Genomic DNA, 23,692 nt, shown 5'->3' on the forward strand with positions numbered 1-23,692 from the left:
CAGTGCCATTTTATCAGCACACCAAGATGTAAGGCTCAAAACATGTTGAAGGTTGAGAACTTGAAGACAAGAGAACTTTAGCTGGCGAAGGTGAGGTTCTTATTGAAAAATGAAGCCGAGAAATCAAACCTCAATAACGAAACGTAGGCGTGTTCTCCTCATGAAGAGCTCTGAATCAAGATGGCAGGTACGTTGAGGACAAAAGTAATCGCACACAGATTTCTCAAATAAAAAGCTGAAACCTGTTTGGGAGGACCACTCAACCAAACGGTTTATACTTAGTTGAAGTTGACACAGTGAGCAGAAAAAGATCGTGAGGTCCTCTGCATAGAGTACCATGTACAGGGACAACAATGTTTGGCATAATGCTGTTGGCTATTAAACTAGAATAAAAAACTAATTTTGGCACGTCACCAACCAGGTGAAAATTTCACCACAATTCAGATATGTGTTGGGATTTGGGAGTTTAATTTTCAAGTTTAATTAACAATGCACATACCTCAAGAATATTATCACATGCTGCTATCTGATTGTGTAAACTTGCTATGTTTTGACTTTCTTTGATGTAGTCTTGAATAGATTTATTCTCCACCTGCAATACGGAAGAAATACAAATTATAAAAAATACATAAGGTTCTTACTTATGTGGGTGAACTGTTCCACAAATTCTTACAAAATTTAAATCTGACACATGTGTAAGTTTCCCAATTCTCCCAGAAAATTTAACATAGCAAATACATATACAAAAAATTATCATGTCACTATACTACACACTACTGCATAATGCTGAAATATAAACTGCTCGCCATTAAAAATGCAACACCCAGAAGGAGTAATCGGAATCGGACGAAATGTGCACAGTGTGTAGAGGAGAGGTGCAGAAGGAAATGATTAGGTGTTCAAGGCCGTCATGCATCATGTGCGCCTGCCACGCCATCTGGTAAGTGGTACCTGTAGCAGGTCAGATAGGTGCAGAAGAGCAGTGAAAGTGCATGGTCGTGAGTGTAGTGTGTTAAAATCGGTCAGCAATGCCACGTCGTCGAATACGGCAGCGATTCCAGCAGGTTTCCCAGTTCGATCGCGGCCGAATTGTTGCATACCATGAATGCGGATTATCCTACCGTGAGATCGGTGCCCATGTAGGACGGAATGCATCCACAGTGATCCGTGTATGGAACCAGTGGGTCCAGGAAGGCACTGTAGAGCGACGTAGAGGTCCACAACGTCCGCGTCGGACGACGGAACGAGAGGACAGACGTCTGATACGCATGGCCCTTACAGACAGAACGGCTACGTCAACGAGGATTGCGCATGAAGTACGGGATGTTTTACAACGTCCAGTGTCCCCACGAACCGTGCTTCGTCGTTTGGCAAACCAGGGAATTTTTTCCCGGCGCCCACTGTTGCGGATTCCTCTGACACTAGAGCATAGGCGTTTGAGTCTGAGATGGTGCCAAGACCGTCGTGCATGGATGGCGGAGTGGAATGCTGTAGTGTTCTCTGATGAATCCCGCTTCTGTATACAACATCATGATGGACATACACGCGTGTGGTGGCACCGTGGCACTAGGCTTCATGACGCCTGCATCATGCATCATCACACAGGGCCTTCATTGGGTATCATGGTATGGGGTGCCATCGCCATAGGTGTTCGTTCGCGTCTCGTACACATTCAAGGGACATTGAACAGCCAACGGTACATCACACAGGTTCTCACCCCTGTTGCTGTCCAATTAATCCATGCACTGCATAATGCCACTTTTCAACAGGATAACGTGCACCCCCATGTTGCAAGGAATGTCCTCGCATTTATGGAAGCTAACCACGTGCCCCTGCTTCCTTGGCCAGCACATTCGCCGGATATGTCGCCAATTGAACATGTCTGGTCCATGGTGGGTCGCCGGCTGGCCCAACTCGGGTTTCCGGCACGTAATGTTGAAGACCTCTGGCACTGTGTGGAAGCTGCTTGGGACGCCATACCGCAAGCAGACATTGATAGACTCATTCTGTCCATGCCTCTCCGTGTTGCAGCAGTTATTGCTGCCCGTGGAGGCTGTACACGCTACTAGCTCCTTGGGGTTATGCAACCATGTTCTACGTGTCACATGTCACACCACCAAGCTCTAACTGTAATCATTTTCTTATCTTATTATGAACTACATATTTGCCAAGTTTCGTGTTTCTATCTCATTTCCTTCTGGGTGTTGCAATTTTAATGGCGAGCAGTGTAGTTTTTGCATCATAATAACTTCCAATAATAATAATAATTTATATTTAAAAATGACAAAAATACACATAAATAAGGCATCCACTATATAGTAAGGATAGACTGATATTTGATGGTCCAATATAAAATTTCATTTAATGAACTTGCCTTTTGTGTGAAGCGACAACATTATGCCGTTGTTTCCATTATGTACCTGCAGATGGTGCAAGCGTCGATAGTCATGCAGTGTCACCAGTAGAATAAGGGTTTCCAAACGTGCCCTTTATTTACGAGAAAATGCATGTCCTGGATGTGAAGTGATGTTATTATCGGGTGTAGAAGATTCCTTGGATTTTACAATCCTACACGGCATAGTGAAGGAAGAAGTAGTTTGTGCAAAATGTGGCAGTGCATGTAAGCTGCACGTTGGACACAATGGCAATTGGTTGTATATTTGTTCTAAGAGAATCGAGGGAAAAGGTAAATTACTTCACAAGAAAGTTCCATGCGGATTCAAACGTTCTGAAAGAAATGGCACGTTTATAGGTTCCAGTAAGCTATCGGTGGTTAAGATAATAACTTTTTGCAATCTCTGGCTTCATCTGCCTTACCCAAGAGAAGCTGTAATAGAAGAGGAATTAGAGATGAGTAGAGAAACTATTGTTGACTGGTCAAACTTTTGCAGAGAGGTTTGTGAGGAATGGGTAACTCAAAATTCTCAACCCATAGGAGGTCAAGGAGTTGTTGTCGAAATAGATGAAGCGAAGTTCGGCCATGGAATAAAGATCCAAAAGATGCTATGATGGTAAGTTATTCTCTTAATTTTGACTATGTTAACCTAACCAGCCAAACTGTGCATGCTTCGTGACTTGAAATAATTCATGGAACATAGCAATTTTCTTGCATGATGTAGTTGGAAACACTGATATTCAGTATGATTTAACAATATGGGGAGTTCATTCGCTTACTTTCAAATTCGAGATACTCACTAACTTTGGCCTCCTAATGATGAATCTCAAGTTGAAAATTGGCGCTGGTATATAGAAATTGCGAAATTATGTGCAATTATTAACAGTATGATTGTCGATACACTATTATGGTAGCCATATTTGATGATGTGAACAATTGAAGATCAGTATTCCTTACTCTGTCTACAGCTTTGAATCATTGTTAATTTGTCACTTGGAGATCATTGATCGTGGAAGATGTAACGATTGATAAATTTTGGTAAATTTCTTTATTATTCAATTTACTTTTCGATAGCCCTCGTATAAATTCTTTTGAAGTCTAATCTTTTTGAATGTATATTTTATCCTTGTTAAAATTGTAACGCAGTTTCTGCCAAGCGAAAAAGAACGCAAAGCAAGTTGAAGCTTGCATTCTTTTTCTTTCTTATCAACAATGGGTTCTTTTTCGTTCGGCGCTGCACAGTTTTGTAAGTAAGTTTAGCTTTCATTGTGTTTCTCGATATGCCTTTTTGGAAGGGGTAATTGTTAAAGCTAAAAATAACTTACCATATGTCTAAATCTTTTGTTCAGGGAATAGAATTGCGCAATCCCGCGAGTATAAAAACCAGCCGTTTCGCTGGCAAAATAATAAGTATAGCAGTAGATTCCGGAATCTTTAGGTGATTAAATCGCTTGTCGAGGTCCAGGGCTGGGAGAATACGGGCATTGTGTGGGGAGTGGCTGGTCAGCTCTCCCTTCCACAATGTCCGAGGTTTTCCGTAAGCCACCTCTCAGGATTAGTGCTGGTCAGCGTGATCCTTAAAGGGGATTTAGCGGGCATATATAAATAATTTGATTCATTTATAAATATTTAATCAATAATTTAAAATTTTGATTCATAAATTCTGTCGAAGTTGCAACTGGTCAATGTGCCTCCGATGTAAATTGAAATTAAATAAATTAGGCTCATCAAAGATATACATCCTTCTCGTCGAGTAATTTTTTTTTATGCTAAATCATTCTGAATTCTCCTGGTCAGGAGGTTCATTTAAATAAATTTGATTCTTTATTACATTAATCCGAGAGCATACCTCTGGTCAGAGGGTGTCTTTTAAATCTGATAGCTTATATAGTTTACATGTCCGTTTTAAAGTCTGAGTATCCGGAACGTTAAGGAAAGTTTATTGGTTTCTCTTATTTAGGTTGATATTAGATATAATTTTGAAACAGCTATAATAGGTGACCGGTCGAGTATATGTTTTTTATAGAAATTAATTTAATGTAAAAGTCTATTGTTTTGCTTTTGCAATGTGAGTAGCCAAAAAGGGTAGACATACCTAGGTAGAGTCCCCTACTATGTTAAGGAATTCCACGTGGACATTTGTAATTTGTGGCCGAGATATGGCTTTGATATTGGGTAGAGAAAGGCTCCCCTTATATTTTGTTATGAATGTTTTTGGAGGTTGACCCTGAAGATGGTAGTTTACCTCATGAGTTCTAGAGAACATAATGCAGATGTGAAAATATGACAGAAGCACGAATAGAAATTTACGGAAAGATGTTATGCAAACTTTTCTTTGCTTTTGGTTAAAAGTAATTTTGTCGACCTTTAGTTAATAATTTGTCACTGTTATTTGAAACCAAGTTAAAGCTGTGTTAGTTCTATGATGGGGTATGGACATGTAATATGAGAGAGAGCTCCATGGTTTTATGTTTACTCTAAAGCAAGTTTCAGTCTATGTTACGGAGTCGTTATTGATCTAAATTTTATTTTGGCATTGTAGTTTTCTTTTGATCAGAAGTTTGTATATTTTTCTTTTAACTTAACTATGTTTAGATTTGTAAATAAACTTGTAGTCGTTAATGGATATTTCCTTATAGTAAATTTGGTTCATAAGTACAAATTAACTGGCATCCTTTTGGTTTGGTGAGGTGTCCCGCCCTCACTGGTCAGTGAGGCGGAGGCTTTATCATTCCATAAGACGACAGTTTCGATTATGCTGATTTCGCTCGCGACTCGCATGCGTATCCTCACTGGTCAGTGGGATGCGGGTGTGATCACGATGGAAGTTTAAGCATGAGAATGGTTACCTTATTTTGGAGTTCTTAGATAAGTAAGCATAAATTATTATTTTTATTATCATTATTCAAAAAGCAGACCCTTACCCGAACCTTGAGATGCGGACTGTCATGACCCGCAGAAACTGAGAATTAGTCGTGGCATATATTATAACAGAAAGATAATTGATAGGCAGCGATGCCCGGTCTTGGTCTTTCGAGGGGACCGAGCCGGTGTGTCGTGTGCCTTGGCGACGGGCTAAGAAGTACATTGTTGCAAAGGATGGATGAGGGAAGGAGTGAAAAGATCGTTAAGGTGGTGCAATTATTTACAGTGAGGATGAGGATATGGAAGAAGAAGAGGTTTTGAAATGCGGCTTCGAATAGGGGTAAGTTTGGCAACGGTGCGGTTCCTAGAGTTTTGTGCCAAGTTATACCAGTTGCAGAGCGTTCATTTGTATGTGAGAATATAGCGTGTTGCATAGTGTCCATTGTATGTTTGTTGAACAAATCATTGACAGTAAGGATAGGTTACATTGATTTTCAGTAACGGAAATATCTCCAATTTGTTTCAAATTCGGTATACTTACTAATTTTGGTCTTGTAATCATGAATGTGCAGTTGCAATTTGGCGCTCATTTGGGGCAGGTGACTCCGTCTAATTTCTAACATGCCCTTAAAAAGGGACTCTATAGTGAAAGCCGGGTAGCCAGAGCGTAGCGGAGGCGGGGACGCGATAGGGGACGGAGCCCGGAATCGGTGAGAAATTTGGACTCAAAAATTTAAAACGGCAAAATATCTTAACTTTAAACGGCTATACATTCGTAAATACTTCTCTCTGTGGTCCAGATTATTGTTCAGGGGTGTATATATCGTTTTTTAGGTATTTGAAACAGAAAATTTTCCGATAAATAATGAGCAATTGTGCCCATTGCAGACCACTTAATTTCGGTTATTTTGCAATTTTTACGCGTGAACGCCAAATTTTAACTGCAGATTCATGATTAGGAGGGCAAAATTAGTGAGTATGTCGAATTTGAAACAAATTGGAGAAACTCCCGGTATTGTAAAATTGCTCCTGATATTCTGAAACAAAAGCTGCAATATCATTCGCAAAGCAAGCGATATCGCACTGTTACGGGCATTTGGTAGCACTTAGAAAAATGTGTTATTTTAGTAGAAAAAGTGTTTGTTTTCATGTAAAAAGCATAATGGCACCTTCAACTATGTTCCGTAATACACAATTGCTAAGTACGAAAAAGCCAAACACAAAATATCCGATTTTAATGTGTCTCCGATATAAGGAACTGATAATATATTTTACATAAGTATGGGTACAGTGCCATTAGTATAAATATAATATCCATTATATATGTAGTAAATGTAAACATCATTATCTTAGGCACGATTGTAAGGTACGTAATGTGCTCAACCATTAATATACTCACCTCTTTAAGTTCTTTCTCTATTTGACGGGAATACTGACGTAAGTCAGTGCCTGTCTTAACCACTTCCTTGACAACTTCATCTTCAAGATTTTCTTGAAGCTGGCTCCCTACTTCCTCCAAGAATTCTGGACTGTCTTCTGCCACAGATAACATTGTTCACAATAACTGAAACAAACGAAGGAAAATAGTACATATGAATATGTTTGGAATATAAAATAAAAATGTGCAGTATGCACTGCATGTAATTAATAAGTGAAACAACATATTAGTTCACTGGGCTCAGGTACCCCTTTCTACACCCTCCATTTCAGGCACATTTCAAATAATTTCGTGAAAATATTTAGTTCCTCATAACAAACAGTGTTTGCAAATAGCGCGGAAGTTAATTTTTTAGATCTACGTGCTACGAAACTTACGTTCTTTATAAAATTAAAATTCCTTGCGTAACGTCAAAAATGTTTTTCAGAACTTCTATGATGGCGAATGATGGATTCATGTCACAGACGCAAGTCTGAAGATTTTGGATCATGGATTCATGTCACAGGCACACGTCTGATTTTTTTCTTTTTCTTCTTATGATTGACTTGTGCAATGGGAACATTTGCGATTGCGATATGTTATTTGTGTGATATATTGGCAGATTGGACATTTCAGACATTGGATTTCATTTATGCGACTTCAGAAAATGGAATTAATTATTTCATTTTGGCAACTGCAGGCGGTAAAGAAGAGAGTTGTTTTTTCTAAATGACTTGTGGGATGGGATAATTTGCGACTTCTTATTTTTATGATGGGAAGGGAGTGGAGGGTGATATTCTGTGGAAAAGGACAACAAAAACTTTCAACGTAGGATTTACTTCATTTTTGGACTTACAAATTTAAATTCGACCTGCAATTCAGTGCCTGGCCTTGGTAAAAAGAGGTAAGTTACCTTCTTAGGTTTAATTTTAGCCTTCATTTTTGGTATCTTCATGTGTCAATGCGGAAAACCGTGAGAAATATTGTTGGGGGCAGGTGACTCCGGCCAATTTCTAACATGACTTTAAAAGGGACTCTATAGATAAAGGCGGGGCCGCAGTAGCGGTAGGGGGCGGTAAGTCTGTACTACTTTACTATACCGGAGACACCTATCAATGATTTATTTCGCAATTTTTTACATTGCTAATGTACTATTCTGCATTGTGGAACATTTCTTTAGGTGAAATAATGAATTTCTATTGAAAATGTCTATTCCTTACATTAACGAGTGCTTACTGTTGTTCCTTATTTCCCACAAACCATCCACGGGTAGCCCCTAAAACCATTGACATTAGCCCAAAAATTCACGACAGCCCCACAAACCATCACGGGGACGAGGTATGCCTACTAGGTTAGGTTAGGCCTGTTAGGTTAGGTTCCATTAGCACTCCTTTCATTCAATTTAGCATATACGGACAATACGAGAGCGTATTGTGCTCTCGTGCAGAAAGCAAATGGCTGCAACAGCAATAGCGAGTCAGAAATAGATTTTCGTAGAAAACCACATGCATTCGAATTAAAATGGATCAAAACTACATTCCCGAACATCAACAACACTACAGAAAATGATTTGCATAAGTACTTTCTCCTGTAAATTTGAAGAAATCCGTCTCCAGTATAGTAAAGTGTTACCGGTAAGTCAATTACCCCAGGGGCGGAGCCCGGAATCAGTGGGAAATTTGGACTCACAATTTCAAAGGACAAAATCTCAACTTTAAACGGTACGAGTTTACAATACCGGACCACTCTCCAATTTCTATGAAATGTCGCCTACTCACTGATTGTGAACTCCTAGACACGAATCTGCATGTAATAATTGGCGGTCAAGTATGGAAATTGAGAAAAAAACGAAATGAAGTATGTTTTCTTAACGTAACGTAACCCTACCATAAGAACAATAGCTCCACGGAAGACGCCATTTTCCCAACATGAAGAAATCAACAGGCAAGACAAGGTATAGTTCTCGTAGCTAAAATATTAATTTTTCTTTGTATTTATGCTAATGGAAGCTAACCTAACAGGCCTAACCTAACCTCGTAGGCATTCCTCGTCTTACGTCAGCAAGATTGTTGTGCATAAAGGAAGACCATTAACGAATTGCGAAAGAAAGATGGTTCCGAATTGCTGTGTAGGGACAATCAGTGTGGTAAATCGCAAGGTTATTTTACAATTTCTAGACGTAAATGTACAATTTTAACAAGCGACTGCCAAATATGAACTACAGTTACGTCATCAGGACACCGAAATTAGTAAGTAGGCGAAATTTTATAGAAATTGGAGAGTGGTCCGATATTGTAAACTCATGCCCATAACGAATTTGAAAATTCGATGGTGTAGAATAGGGTACCCAACCCGTTCACTGAAGGCCAATGTTCACTAGCTGCTCATTTCGAGGTTTGTGGCTAGTATGTAGGTTTGATAATTTCTCAGCATCACATCACTTTCTTAAATTATGATTCAGATACATATATGCATGTTTAACATCCAAAATTTTGCCACTATTGCAACATGCCTTGACATTTAATGGAAAGTGCAAATTGTATTTGGCGTAAACACATTTATCGGCCAAGTGACACAAAATAATCAAATACAGTGGAACCGCCTCTTCCCAGATTTCACAAAGTTTTAGAATCAGTGCTCTGTTGAAAACAAGTGCAAAATTTCACACACATTTATGGTGGGCAGATGCATCGTATCCACAGGAAATTTATAACAGGGAAATTGTGTCCGTGTAGCATGTACTCCCATATAGGGATTTCATGCGGATAAAAGCTCCAAATCCTATACTGTACCCTCCTTTTACGTAATTAAGCGTTGTGTCATACTCAATACATATTTCAATTAGCAGTAATTTCTCTATGCTACTACTTACAGGAGTGCCTTAACATACGGTTATTTAGTACATTTGTATGCTTAAGTATCGTTTTTACATATTGTCATTCATTCGTGGCATATGATCATATTTGCATTCACCATTTCAATTCAATCGATAAAATTTATCTTTAACGGTAGTAAACACTAAACAGTTGCATCAACACATGATTTCTCACTTCATCTTCTTCTTTTTTTCTGACGTGAGCAACTTAACTCTTTCATTTTATACAGCACGAAATTCACGTGCGTCACGCATATTTCCATTTCGCACTGAAGTCTAGCGCCAGGCCAATGATACATTAATGAGCAATTCCACATTCCAATTTCATTCTACAACACACGTTTTCTTTTTGCGGGATGTTATTGAGGACATACCAAGACATGATCCAAAATATCTGCTAAATAGTAAATATCTCAAAGCCGATATTTATTTCATATCCGAAACGCATTCTCAATTTTGTCCATTAGTGGCGTACCCAATTCGGTGGTGTTGCTGGGGTTCATAACCCGCCTCTGACCCAGTAAAAAAATAATAATATAGAACGTCAAAGGCAGGAAAAGGTGGCAATGGCAAAATTAGTAAGAATTAACTACTAAAAAAAGTATACGTAACTCAAGATGAAGATTGGGGATAAGGCAGGGATTAGATGAAATCGGTAAGGATTTGAAAGATTGGATTGATCTTGCCCAGGATAGGGGCAGATGAAAGGCTTGTGTTGCTGCAGCCATAATCCTTCGGGTTTAAGAAAGTTAGTTAGTTATACCACCCTTTCGAAAGTCCTGCGTACCCCTTTGTCCATTGTGAAGGTTGTGTGATCAATCAATACTACACCACGACCAGTGGCATATCAGCTGGCCCCGCAATGCGGAGGGGGGGTCTCTCTGTTCTCCTGAAATTTTGTACAGGGTGTCCGAATTGAAACGCCCTAATGGCAACTGTCTGTAAATCCCCATTTATTTGATGTATTCAAATTGATTATACATCATTGAGTAGTCAAATAGTTTCTGTAGCATGTGTCCGAATGGCAACTGTAATCCTTTTACGAAGATATTCCATAGTTGTTACTTTGGCTGAATACACTGAAAATCCTCCGTGAGATTCGTGGGGCGCATGTAGTAGTGTACTATATGTACTAAGAATTCACTGAATGTACTAATTTCTACTTTGCTCACATAAACTTTATTACATGTATATTAATTGATGTATAATTCATTTGGATACATCGAATACATGTGGAGTTACATACAGTTGCCATTAGGTCGTTTCAATTCGGACACCCTGTATAATCCCAGAAATTCAACAGATCCTTTGAGCCAAGCACTGAATAAGAATAAAAAGACCCACTTCTTTTTGTCGGTGAACTTAGAATGCGTATGAACATATTTAGCTACTGTGTACTACGAGTCAACTTGCATAACAAATAACTTCATGACTCAGTGTTCATTATTACTATTATTTTTATATGCGGGAGATGATCGAGTCGGTTTCCAGTGCCATGTCATAAGACAAGTGTTTTGGCTCAGCTAGAGGGGGCCCAATCAACTCCCATCTGATAATCCGAATGAACTTATTTGCTCGCAGATGGTCATGAATATGAAAAAAATCCTCATCTCATACCATTATACATCGTTTTATCGTAGACTTATAGTGTATATACTGTCTAGTTATGAATCCAGTAGGAAAAGTCGATTGCTCAATCAGTCTATTTTTTATTGCCACACAGTAAACAATTAAACTTAGTAATTCATGAAATTTTGCCACTAATATTAGTTTTGCATGTGGAATTTAAAAGGTAACTTCCCACCAGATATTTTCAAAGGGGCCCCAAGTCTTTTCATATTCAAATATGAGCAAATGAAAATTTTCCACATCGTCCACACATGTTGTGCTACAGATTCCGTCGATTTTTAGCTGTAATACGACAAGGCAGTTGATTTTTTTTTTAACTGTTAACGCTTCAAAAGAGCCCAAAGACTCAGCAGGAGGTTGGGCTCAGGGGGGGCAATTTTCCTCTTGCCATAAGGGCTAGTAACCCCTCTTCTGTCGCATAGGGTACATTGTTTTGGGCGATTTCGTGAAATTCGATTTTCTCCCTGTTGATTTTTTTTTTACATTTCTGTAAAATTATACTCCTAATCAAAGCAAGGTGAGAATATTTATTTATTAATTTTATTTACATTTTACTTGGGATTACCGCTAAGCAGTTTTTCCCATATCTATATATGTACTGTACATAAACTTACATTTTTTAGTACATTATTATTTAAAGATACTATGAACAATTTTTTTTTCTATTAAATAGTTAAGCCACATTTTCTAAAAAATAGATAACAATATATATCCAACTGTAAGGTTAGGTTCACAAATCAAAGATTCCAAACACTGAGGAAAAGGAATTTCACAGTTTATAAGAGTTTTATAGAATGTCTTTCTTGTGTGTATCTATTACACTCAAATAGGATATGGTGTATATCTTCCTTGTTGCCACATGTACAGTTTGGGTTTTGTACAATCCGGATCTTTTGTAAATGACTTTTAGTAGTTGTATGTCCTGACCTAATACCAGTGACGTGCGGTGACGTCGACACTTGGGGTAACAGTCAGTGGCGTGCTCAAGGGGGGGTTGGTGTGGGTCACACCCCTCCTCCCTTTAAAGCCAGTATTCCTACAAAAAAGAAGAATGTCAATAACAGGAAAAGATTGCAAAATTATGAATGAGTACTAGAACAAAGTACACGTAACCCCCACCCACATTCGAAAATAAAAAAACTATTTTATTTGACTCTAAGCCAGAGATCCTGGGTTCGAATCTCTGATTGGCCATTTGTGTACTTAGTGTGTGTCCCTTCATCAATTTTGTCGTACCAAAGGTGGCGGAAAAGCGAAGTAAAATAAACCAAATTGAGCAATCAATCAACGATTTGATTTAATTTTTGTTACTTAGCGTCGCTTTTTTGTCACATTTGGTTAATTGCGAAGATGATAGGATGAAATTGATGAAGGGACGAGCACAGGGAACGCCCATGCCCGAATCGGGGTTCGAACACGGAACTCCTGGTGTCGTAGCGCTCTGTGATAACCAGTCCCCCACGCTTGGTTGATTTGGTGACAGGTAACAAAACACAACACACTTTTTTGTAGTTTGTTCAATGATATTCATTTGACTTTTTGAGTTCTGAGATACATTTTTCATTCCAAATTATTTCATTATTCACTACAACAGACAGGACAAGAATGCGCACTCATCACGGGTTCGAATCCTGGCTTGGATTGTTCATATGAGGTCTCTTAACCAATTTCATCATATCACTCAATCCTCATTTTCGCGATAACCAAATGTGGCAGAAAAGCGAAGTAAAATAAACCAAACCAACAACAATATGAAAGAACACGCGTTCTCTTGCCCAAATAAATACATCCGTATTTATGACTGTTAGAGACCAAGAGAAGTATATTTAAATAAAACACTACTAAAACGAGAGTCAGAGAGAGCCTGAGCACATATTTGTAATTTAATCATTATGTATTCCATATTTGAAAAAGAAAGAAAGCATAACATTATTGTCTGCACATAACACGTTCCCATTTCATAAATAATAAAACTACATCCCATATTATACATACGCACATATTGTACAACGTGTAAAAGGTTGTGTAAATACAGAGAACATAAGTACTGCAGAAAATTTTACCCTGTGTTCTTTAGAGGATTTACAAAAAAATTATGAGAAACCAATCCCCTATCTGTCCTATAGGAGATAGACTGGGGAACCTGAAAACCTGGGCTTTCAACCATTGCAGCGGGGGGCGAGGGGACAAGGGCGGTAGAGTTAGAAATCTTCCTTTTCCTTGGGCCGGCCGTTTCTACCTGGAAACTGGTCTGGCGGAAGAAGAGCGAGCTAGGGTATCCAGCCAGCTTAGCCCGCGGAGAACACTGATGGACGAGAAGCGCGTGGAAAAGAAAGTGTTGCATATGAGTTGTGGTGGCTTTAACAAGACAATAAACATTGTGATTTGAATATAATTCGAGATGAGATTGATTGATCTATCTCTGCTAGACTAGCTACTCCTCAGTGCACGTCACTGCCTAATACGATTTAGTAATACTATCACATTCCGTGAACCTTGAACTTTTGTAAACCAAGGCCTCATTCCATTGAAATTAGCTATCCTCTGATAAAAGCTGCCTGCATTTTGAAATTCACCTTTGCACCATTCCGTCCAGTTTTCCTTCAACTTTTTCTTCACCCTCGGTAGAAGGTCTGTGTACCAGGTTTTCAGCTCCAGTACAGGTTGAATTACCCTAGCTTGTTTTGCATACAAATCTGCCATATCATTTCCTAAATTTTGACAATGTGCTTTAACCCAGGTTAAATGAATTATCTTTCCCCTGCTCCTTAAATTTTGTAAAGTTTTTACACAGTTTATAATGTATGGGGAGCATTTAAATAATAAATCATAATTGCACTGAATTGAATATAATACACTTTTGGAATCCGTTAATATTAATATATTTTTTTCTTGCAATTTATATGTATAAATTAGTGCTTGGTAAATTGCATAAGCTTCAGCTGTAAAAATGGAAAAATCTTCCGGTAAATGTATCATAATTGATTCCTTCTTCTGTACATCATAAACAGCACATCCTACATTTTGACTACTTTTTGAACCGTCTGTATATATAAAGTAATAATCTTTCCATCTTTCCATGTAATCATATTTTGTATATTGTTCAGGAAAATAAATATCTCTATATTCACAAACAGGAAAATCTAGAGTATATATGGGCTTACTCCTTACTTTCAATAATTTTTGATGATCCTCATAGTACTCATTATATAATTGCACCCATCCTATATCTTCGCAGTTATTAATTTTGCCTGTATCATATAATTCAACCAAGTCGAATAGAATGTCGTTAAACGGATGATTAACTTCTGACATTGTTTTTAACAGATATTTAATAGACATTTCTCTTTTCCTATAACTTAAGTTCCATTCGCATGCTTCCATGTATACAGCAACATTGGGAGTACTCTTCATCAGTCCTAGACACTTTCGTAGAACTTTCCTCTGCATTACTTCCAAAGGTCGAAGTACACGTTCCGAAATTGTATTAAAGACTATAATCCCGTATTCTATTGTTGGTTTGTAATAGTTTTTGTAAAAATTCATCATGGTACTAGGATGACTTTCCCATTTTGTTGTAGCCATAGAACGAAATACATTGTAAATTACTTCTGCCTTTTTCACTAACATTTTTACATGAGGTTTCCATGTTAATTTACTATCAAATATAACGCCTAAATATTTCACTGAATTTTCTATGGGAATGTGTAACTTTTTTGTGTATTGATTCACATTTTTCGGAGATCATTTTTTACTAAATATAATCAACTTTGATTTTTCTGACGATATATTCATAGACCTATTCTCAAGAAATTTCTTTATCTCTATTATTTTCGCTTCCATGTTGGTGACTCCTTTATCTACTTGCTTGACACTCTCATATATACATAAATCATCTGCATATTGTATAAATCCAAATGGCTCAGGACATATTCTTTGAACATCCATTAAATATATATTAAAAAGTAAAGGACTTAAAGGGCTTCCCTGTGGAAGTCCCCTTGTTATCCATCTAGGACCCTCAACTTTATTGCGAAAGTAAAAATATAAACAACGATTTTTTAATAGATTCCAAATTATTTTTAGATGCATATAAGGTATTTTCAGATTTTGTAGAATGTTTAATAATTTATTTATATTTACATTATCATATGCCCCTTTAATATCTAAGAAAGCAGCAATAAGACTACTTTTCCTTTTCATTGTATCATAAATTTTTGATGATAACATTGCCAAGGCATCTGTACACCCCATACCCTTCCTAAATCCAACTTGAAGCCTTGAAAATAATTCCTGTCCCTCTATATGCCAGCTTATTCTCTTTAGAATTAATTTTTCAAAAATTTTCCCCAGAACTGAAGACAAAGCTATCGGTCTATAAGATTCTCCTTTATGTGGACTTTTGCCAGGTTTCAATATTGGTAAAATCATTTGAGTGTACCACGATTGCGGTACATTTCCTGAATTCATGAGTATAATTGTAGATGTTACAAAGATATATTATACCACATTCCGGTAAATTTTGAATCATCGAGTATGTTATTCCATCTTTTCCTGGAGTTGTGTCCTTGGCTCTAATTATTATGTCTCTTATTTCATCGATCATGATATTGGTGTATAATCCTTGTGAATGTCTATCTTTAGGACTGAAAGAAAAAAATTCATCAGGGGCATCTGCAGGTTCGTGTTTATTATTACATGTTACCTTCATAATAAATTCATCTTTCCAGGTTTCTTTGAGTGGTATTAATCGAGGGGTATGTGGTTTGCGGATTGATTTAAATTTAGCCCACACGGTACTGATACTCTCTTTGTTATTTATGTCTTCACAATACTTTGCCCACGATTTTCTTTTTGCGCTGATATAACTTTTCTTGGCCTGCGCTATTGCTTTCTTATAATTAATCCAAGTTTCCTGATTTGGTATTGTTTTATAAATTTTAGTAGCTTCAATTCTCTGTATTTTAAAATTTTGGCAATCTTTATTCCACCAGTGTACTATTGGATACTTTTTACAACTTCCTCTTTTGCCCTTGTACTTGATCTGTCCATAACAATACTAACAGATCTACAAAATAATCATATGTACTCTTATGAATATTATTTAAATCTGTATTTTTAAATAAGATTGTAAGTAATTTAGAATATTTATTCCAATCAGCTTCGTTAACTTTCCATTTTCTGAGCGGAATAGTGAAAGATCTCTCTGAATTAGTATCAGTATAAAAGAAACATGGATAATGGTCACTGGTTCTTTGATCACTGTCTGTTTCCCACTGAAATTGACCACATATATCATCTGACATTAACGTTAAATCTATAGCTGTTGGCCGAGTACCTAATCTTCCTATATACGTAGCAGACCCGTCATTAATTACAGTAAAGTTGTACAAATCCATACATTCTACTAACACTTTCCCCAACCTATCTTCATCCTGATCTCCCCATATTGTGTGATGGCAATTGAAATCCCCTGCTATAATAAAAGGCTTTTCTATGCATTGAAACATTTGCGATAATGTATTTGTCGTTAATTTCTGTGACTCTGCACCTGTAGATACAATACTAACTTTTTGATTCATAAAAGCAATTTTAATTCCTACGACTTCAATTTTGTATGTGTCGTATATAGACAATGTATAATCAAAAGATATAGGTTCAAATGGAATGCTTTCATGAATCATAATTGCAACTCCTTTACTATCATCTTTAATCTTTTCATAAATTATGTGATAATGATTTATTACTTTAAAATAATTTATGTTTGATGGATTCACAGAGATTTCCGATAAACATAAAAGTTCAGGTCTATATTCATCTATTAATTTCACCAGATTTTGCTTTCTTGCTTTCAGTGATCTTACATTCCAGTGTACCCCCACGAATGTTTTCCATTATTTTTCCTTCCACACCCTAAGGTGTCTCTCCAAAAATTTCCAAATCCTCAATAATTTTCTGCACCTGGCCATTTATTTGTGAGCATTCTGTTAGTATTTCTTTTATGCTTAATAAGTCGGAATTTTTAGTTAATGTCGCCATAAGTTTCGCCATTAATTGTAACAAATTATACATAAGATCCTTCTGAGATGTTATGTGAGGAAAGTACACGATTTTTTTCTGTTCTTCATTGTTGTAGATTCCGATGTTCACCTCCAGCATGCTTCTATTTGTACTATCCACGTCTTCCTCATTATTCCTTGTCTTAATAACAGTTCCTGTAGACTTTCCATTTAATTGTTTTTGATTACTTTGTAATTTCTTTAGAGAACCTTTACTTGATTCTCTTTACTTGTCTCTATGATGTTCTGGAGGAACTCTTTTCCATGACACATTTTCCAAGTATGTGTCTGATTTTCTTTCACCCCAATCACTTAAGGCTTCAAATCTGTTTTGTATTGTTATGCTATTTCCTACAACACCAGTCTTTCTTCTGTTAATTTCACTTATTTGACTTTTGTTTATATGGTTTTCTATTTGATCAGCATATGAGTTGCCTTGAACAACATAATTGCTTGGAACATTACCTGTTATTACTTTCTCTCTTGCATCTTGCCGGGATAAATTATCATATGCCATAACTCTCATGATTTCTCTTTCCATTTCCCATTTTACACATGACTTATCAGTAGCAACATGTTCTCCTCCGCAATTTAAACACTTCGGAGTTTCATTACAATTTTCATGTTTCTCTCTTCCACATCTAGCACACTTAGCTTTATCCTTGCATATGGCTGCTGAATGTGCGAATCTGTAACATTTCTTACATTGCATCACATTTCTAACTTTAGGAGTAACATCGAACCACTATAATCTGTTTAGGCATTTCTTGAGATCTAAACGTAGGAAAAAAATAATATGAACCATCATCTTTTCGAATTCTCTTTTTCATTCTTTCCACTGATATTACTGTCGGGTCTTCAATACTTTCCTTAATTTCCTTCTCTTCAAATTCAGTGGGTACACCATATATCAATCCTTCCTTCACCAATAAGGATTCTGGAATGAACACATCAATATTATTTTCTTTATGAAAATGCATATTTTTCATGAAATTATTAGCTTCATTCCTGGTGTAAAAATAAATCTTTGCTCTATATAAACCACTTGGTTGGATATATCTGACCCTTATATCTTTCTTTCGCAATTCATTGCCTATTTTCATAGAGTTAAATTTCTTTTCTGCACCTTTTGTACTAGTCATTATTACTAAATATGGCCCATTATGTGTATCATAATACATTTTACACTTGTCTACATTATTTTCTCTTCGACCTTCTCCAAACGTGTTTACTTTTTCTCTATTATCTAACCTGTCTATCCTTACCGCTTTTGCTGGAACTTGATCATCTTCAGAAGATCTGACTCTTTTAGCTTGTTTTCTAGATGTTTCTTCTATAATGTTATCTTCTATAACAATTTCATTGTCTTCTACCAAGTTCGTTATAATTTCTACTTGATTATTAAGTTCCATATAACCTATGGCATCCGCCACGATGTTAACAAGAACTGCCTTACGCAAATCACATTAATGAGTATATTTCCTTTTACCGTAGTTTTAAACTTCAACTTAAATAAGTATATGGGTTTAACTCAATTCCAGTCACAAAATTCTCTCTTTATAAACAGTACTCACTTAATTAACAACTATTAATATTACCACAATATTACACAAACAGCTCAGTTTCCATCAACCACAGGCTCACTCGAACTTTATTCCTCATAGAAGTCAAGGTGAGAATATCATGTTCGACTCGGTATTCTTCTGTTGTTTTCTCTTTAGTGAAGTGAAAGTGTCCGATGGTGTGTGAAAGGAAGGGTAGTCAGTCAGTGAAGATGAGCCAGATTAGTGTATTATTAGTTACATGCACTGTTTTACACGGTACCATACGATATTAAATTAAAAGTTAAACAACTTGGCCGTACCACGCCAGATTTAAACATCAATTCTATTAAAAAAAAATTGATAAAGGTAACAGGTGGTGAAAGTTTAATAGTCGCATATATTTCTTAGAAACTCTGGCCGACCCCCGTGCACAGCATGCACGGTAGTCGTAGTAGTAGAAAAGTAGTAGAAAAGTGTCGCAAAATAACAAAATTCAAATATAAGACCGTTACGGATAACAACGTCGTTGTTCACTGCACGCAACTAGCTCTCTTGATCAAGCTAGTTGCTTGATCCATTGTGGAATAGAACCTCAAGTTTCGAAGTGCCACGAACTGGATTGATTTAGTGATTTTGTTTGTTTTAAGCCCCTATCACACGGAACTGGATTTCTAGTAGGAATGCCCTACTTGGCGCTGAACTAAGTATCTAGGTAGTAATCATGGCCGCCTGGCTGACTGCTTGACTGGTTTGGAGGAATAGGACATGTTCTAATTGCTACTTGCTTTCCTCGACTGGATTCTGTGGAACAGCCAATCAGAGCAAAGTTTCGCCATGTGAAGATAATCTGTGAATGTGCAAAGGAGCGCTTTTGTCTGTGGTTTACGAGTGTTACTTCAGCAATGTATAACGTATACAGCATGAAAAGCGCGTTGAGTTACACCATCTATGCTGAGTAGACGGTGTTTACATTTAAAACAACTAAAATATTCTTCCACACGTGTACAGTAAACGTTGTAAAATATGTATTTAAGCAGCGCTATTGTTTTGTACCTAATAACGTTTTATACGAAACACTATTCCTCTCGGTTGAATAGTGATCGGCTTTTAAAAATGTGAGGTGATACATTGTTTATATCTCACGCGGCCGCCATTAGAACTTCCCTCGTATGGGAACAAAAGTCTATCGACAAGTACGCTGATAAATATCGTGTGAGGCGAAAACTAGCAAATTGGTAGGCAGTCCAGCGCCAACTAGGGCATACCTACTGGAAATCCAGTTCCGTGTGATAGGGGCTTTACTTCGCTTGTCTAATCGCGAAGATGGGATGAGTGATGATATGATGAAACTGATGAATGGACATTCACAAACACCCATGCCCAGGTCGGAATTCTAACCAGGAACCCCTAACGTTGCAGCGCGATGTGCTAACTACTATGCCACGGAGGCCAGCTCTATGAACTAGAGAAACTACAGTTGTAGAGAAGTAAGTTGTCTGATTTGTTTTATTTTACGTCGCTTTCTCAGTTAGCTTTGGCCAATGGTGACTATGAGGTTGAATGGTGGTTACATGAAAATGATGAGTGGACTAACAGAAACACAAGAGAACAAAAACAAATACCGTCACAGGATTAACTTGACTGTGGTTCCATCAGGCCCGTAGCCAAGCAGGGGCGGGGCGGGGGGGCAACTGCCGTGAACCCCCACTGGCATTGCCGTCAGCCCCCTTGACCTTAGGTAAAACTATTTTGTACAATTTATTTGTATGAAGAGTGAAACTGTAGACACCAGATATTATTTGGTCAAAACTTTGGTGAATGATAAAATACACAGAGCATGAACAGCAGCGGCAAGTATTAAAAGATTCTCTTCTGTAGACTTTAGATAGATCCTTCATAAGGGAACTTATTTATCTGTACCTTCGCTGCCTCTGTTGCGACCTCTCGTTTATACAGAAATCTGTGACTTTGACGTCATCATGAAAATTCCCTCCGCATCTGCGTCAAAGGTTAACAGCCAAGTTTTGGGAATGAAGGGGTGTTGCATTGCTTCAGCCGGAGGTGAAATGTACTGTAGGTACTATGATTGAATATTGTCCATTTTTTCTTGCATGATATAAATACATACCTGTATTTTCAAAATTAATATGGAGTGTATAGTAAGGGACGATTTCAGTAGCATTCAATTAACACTTCAACTTAATGACCCCCCAACACTCATAATTTGCCTTCATTTAATATTGTTAAAGTTTGGAAAAATGGACTTGGTATACAAAGCCCCCTGATAACCCTTGAGCCCCCCTGGAGATCAATTCTAGCTATGGTCCTGGTTTCCATGCGTCAGAGCCTTGTCGGGCTGCAAGAACCATGGAGGAGTAAGCACTGCGCGCTATTTCTGAAGCCGGGTCACGTGACTGAATCGGAGAAGTCGGACAAAAACTTTCTAAGACCCCGTAAGAAAGCATGTAATTTTGTGTACTTTTGAATAAGATTTTGCTCCGCCCACTGGCTTCAAAACGAAAGCAAGGAGTGATACGAGACTGCAGGCACCTGGCAAAAACACAGTTTCCAGCGTGGAAGAGAGGTTGGCATTTGAATGTCTTCAGAAAGTGGTACCCCTTACATCGTGAGTAAGCTGTGAAAAGGAAACGGATTCCAATGGTCAATATTTGATGAATTTCTTGTGCCCAAACAGCTTTCTCCAAATATGAACTATTTGTTACCTCAATCATTGTACACATTTCTACAGAAGTATGAATGAATTTCTTCATCCGCCTGATGATTCCTAACAGCTTTTTACTTTCCGATAATATTTGGTGAAAATGCCCTTTTGTAGCCTAGGAAAATTTCATGCGGAATGAAAAAAGAATTGGCAGATCCATGTGTTTTTATAACTTTCCTGATAAGGCGTTAATTTTAATTCAAACATTAACGTATATTTATCAGTTGTAAATACCTTGTTATAGTCATTAAAGTAACCATTAACTTTTGACCAGCAAACAACACTTCATTTCGTAAAAACTCATATGATAAAACTATATACTTAGGTATATGAACAAAATAATTTAATGGCAGTGTCTGCTGCCACGTTCTTTTTCTGCTGGAACCTCAAAAAAGATGCGTGTGGCAATAGACTCGATCATTGTTTTATCGTGATTTTATCATGCTATATATGCAATTACGTCTGTAACATACTGTGAAGTTATAGCGATTGCTTTCACAAAAATGTTTTAAGATTAGGTCCCTCAGCACTCTTCTAATAATAAACCTAAATGCTCTCGTAGTTAGGTTAAGTTCTGTTCGCATTAAAATAATATCGCTAAATGCTTTCTAAAGATAACGGTTCTAAATTACCTGTACATTCATTCCCACTAATCATAAACTTGCATTTCTCTCGTCTTAATCTGTTCGTAAGATTTGTAACATCCTCTTAGCAGACGAATTACGTGGCAGCAGCAAATTTGACGCTTATTCTTACTGCTGACACGTGCGTGGCAGCAGACTCGGCCTAATTTAATTCCTCTCCATTGTTTATCAACCACACATTCTATCAGCACCATCGATTATATAAAATGCAGTATGCACCTTGTAATTTTTTGCTCTTGAATGGCAAAATGTGATGCAACTCAAGCTTAAACTCAATTCAAATTTAATTTTCCGAGATATATTATAGAAGAGAGATGGACGAGAAAATTAGTTAATAGAGAGATTTGAAGAGTGGAATGGGAGCGAGAGAGAGAGAGAGAGAGAGAGAGGGGGGGGGTTAACACAAAATGAGAAAGAACGATACATATTAATAAAATGGCTTAAAAGACTAAAGATGAAAAGAATAAAGAAAAGGCGAAAGAGGTAAGGGAAAATCGGAAGTAAAAGAGAGAGAGAGAGAGAGAGAGAGAGAAACACAGAGAAAACTTATACAGTCTCTTCACGGCCGTAGGCAGGAAAAAGTTTCGGGGGGGGGGTTGATTCATAATTGTTCCCATGGGCGTCGCCAGAAATTTGAATAATAGAAATAATAACACTAATTGTACAATAATTATTAAAATTTCATAATAATAAAACAATTTTATTCCATAATAATACTAATAATAATTTTTATTATATTATTGTTATATCCTTGAGGGGGCTTACTCAATCCAGCAGATGAGTGAATATCCAGCACAAGTTTCGTTTTGTTTTTTTACGTTTCATACAGTGTGTACTGAAATGCACAATTATTATTCTTCGTCATTAAACTTTAGACACCTTGAAGAAAAAGCTTTAAAAGTTAGATGGAAATTTTAGTCATAAAGTTTTTGTTGTTTAACTTTAAAATTACATTTTTGGAATTTTGAAAAGTGTGGAAGCAGTTATTATTTTTAAAAACTTAGCCTGGTGCATGGATTGTAACCTCAATCGCGAACGTAATGCGCTACGAAACTGGAGATCCTGGGTTTGAACTCCTATCAAGGGGGGATTTTCGACTTTATCGGACAGGAAATTTAAAAGCTGGAAAGGGAATTTTGGGACAATCATAAGGGAATCTTCAGTCTATATTCCTTGTGACGCAGGAGTAACACTGGAAAGATTACACCAGAAGTGAAAATTGAGGGGTCGCGGGTTCTGAGAATAAATCCTGTTTCACTCAACTTTCAGAATTCCAAATGTATGAACATTCTAGCTCGACCGTTTCAACATTGTCTCCTTGTATTTTTGTGATGCTTCGAAAAAGAAATTGAAAATTTGTTACAGATTTTGGTTTCTGAACTTCCATTAATCCAACATGTCAGAAGTTTCGGGGGGTTTGAACCCTAGAACCCCCCCCCCCCTAAATACGGCCATGAGTCTCTTACGTTTATACCTGCCAGCCGGTGGAAAATTTCTGGCGTCGCCCCTGCAGTCAGACGCCCTACCTACTGGACCATGATA

The 23,692-nt window shown here is 37.3% G+C and overlaps 1 protein-coding gene across 2 annotated transcripts in view; it reads right to left on the reverse strand.

Moving 5' to 3' along the window:
- LOC145980437 (vacuolar protein sorting-associated protein 52 homolog) overlaps positions 1-23,692 on the reverse strand; it is a 69,835-nt gene that overhangs the window by 36,303 nt on the left and 9,840 nt on the right. Inside the window, exons 1-3 of one of the 2 annotated variants that reach the window (XM_083113529.1) lie at positions 9,550-9,725; positions 6,660-6,824; positions 500-592 (exon numbers count right to left, since the gene is read on the reverse strand). In XM_083113529.1, coding sequence (XP_082969655.1) covers positions 500-592; positions 6,660-6,812 — 246 coding nt within the window. In that variant the 5' untranslated portion in view covers positions 6,813-6,824; positions 9,550-9,725. Of the gene's footprint in view, positions 1-499; positions 593-6,659; positions 6,825-9,549; positions 9,726-23,692 lie in introns of those variants that run through there. The other variant, XM_083113530.1, reaches the window with a different exon arrangement.

The sequence above is a fragment of the Lepisma saccharinum genome, chromosome 27, assembly GCF_977018435.1.
Source record: "Lepisma saccharinum chromosome 27, izLepSacc3.1, whole genome shotgun sequence".
In the NCBI taxonomy this organism is placed as follows: domain Eukaryota; kingdom Metazoa; phylum Arthropoda; class Insecta; order Zygentoma; family Lepismatidae; genus Lepisma; species Lepisma saccharinum.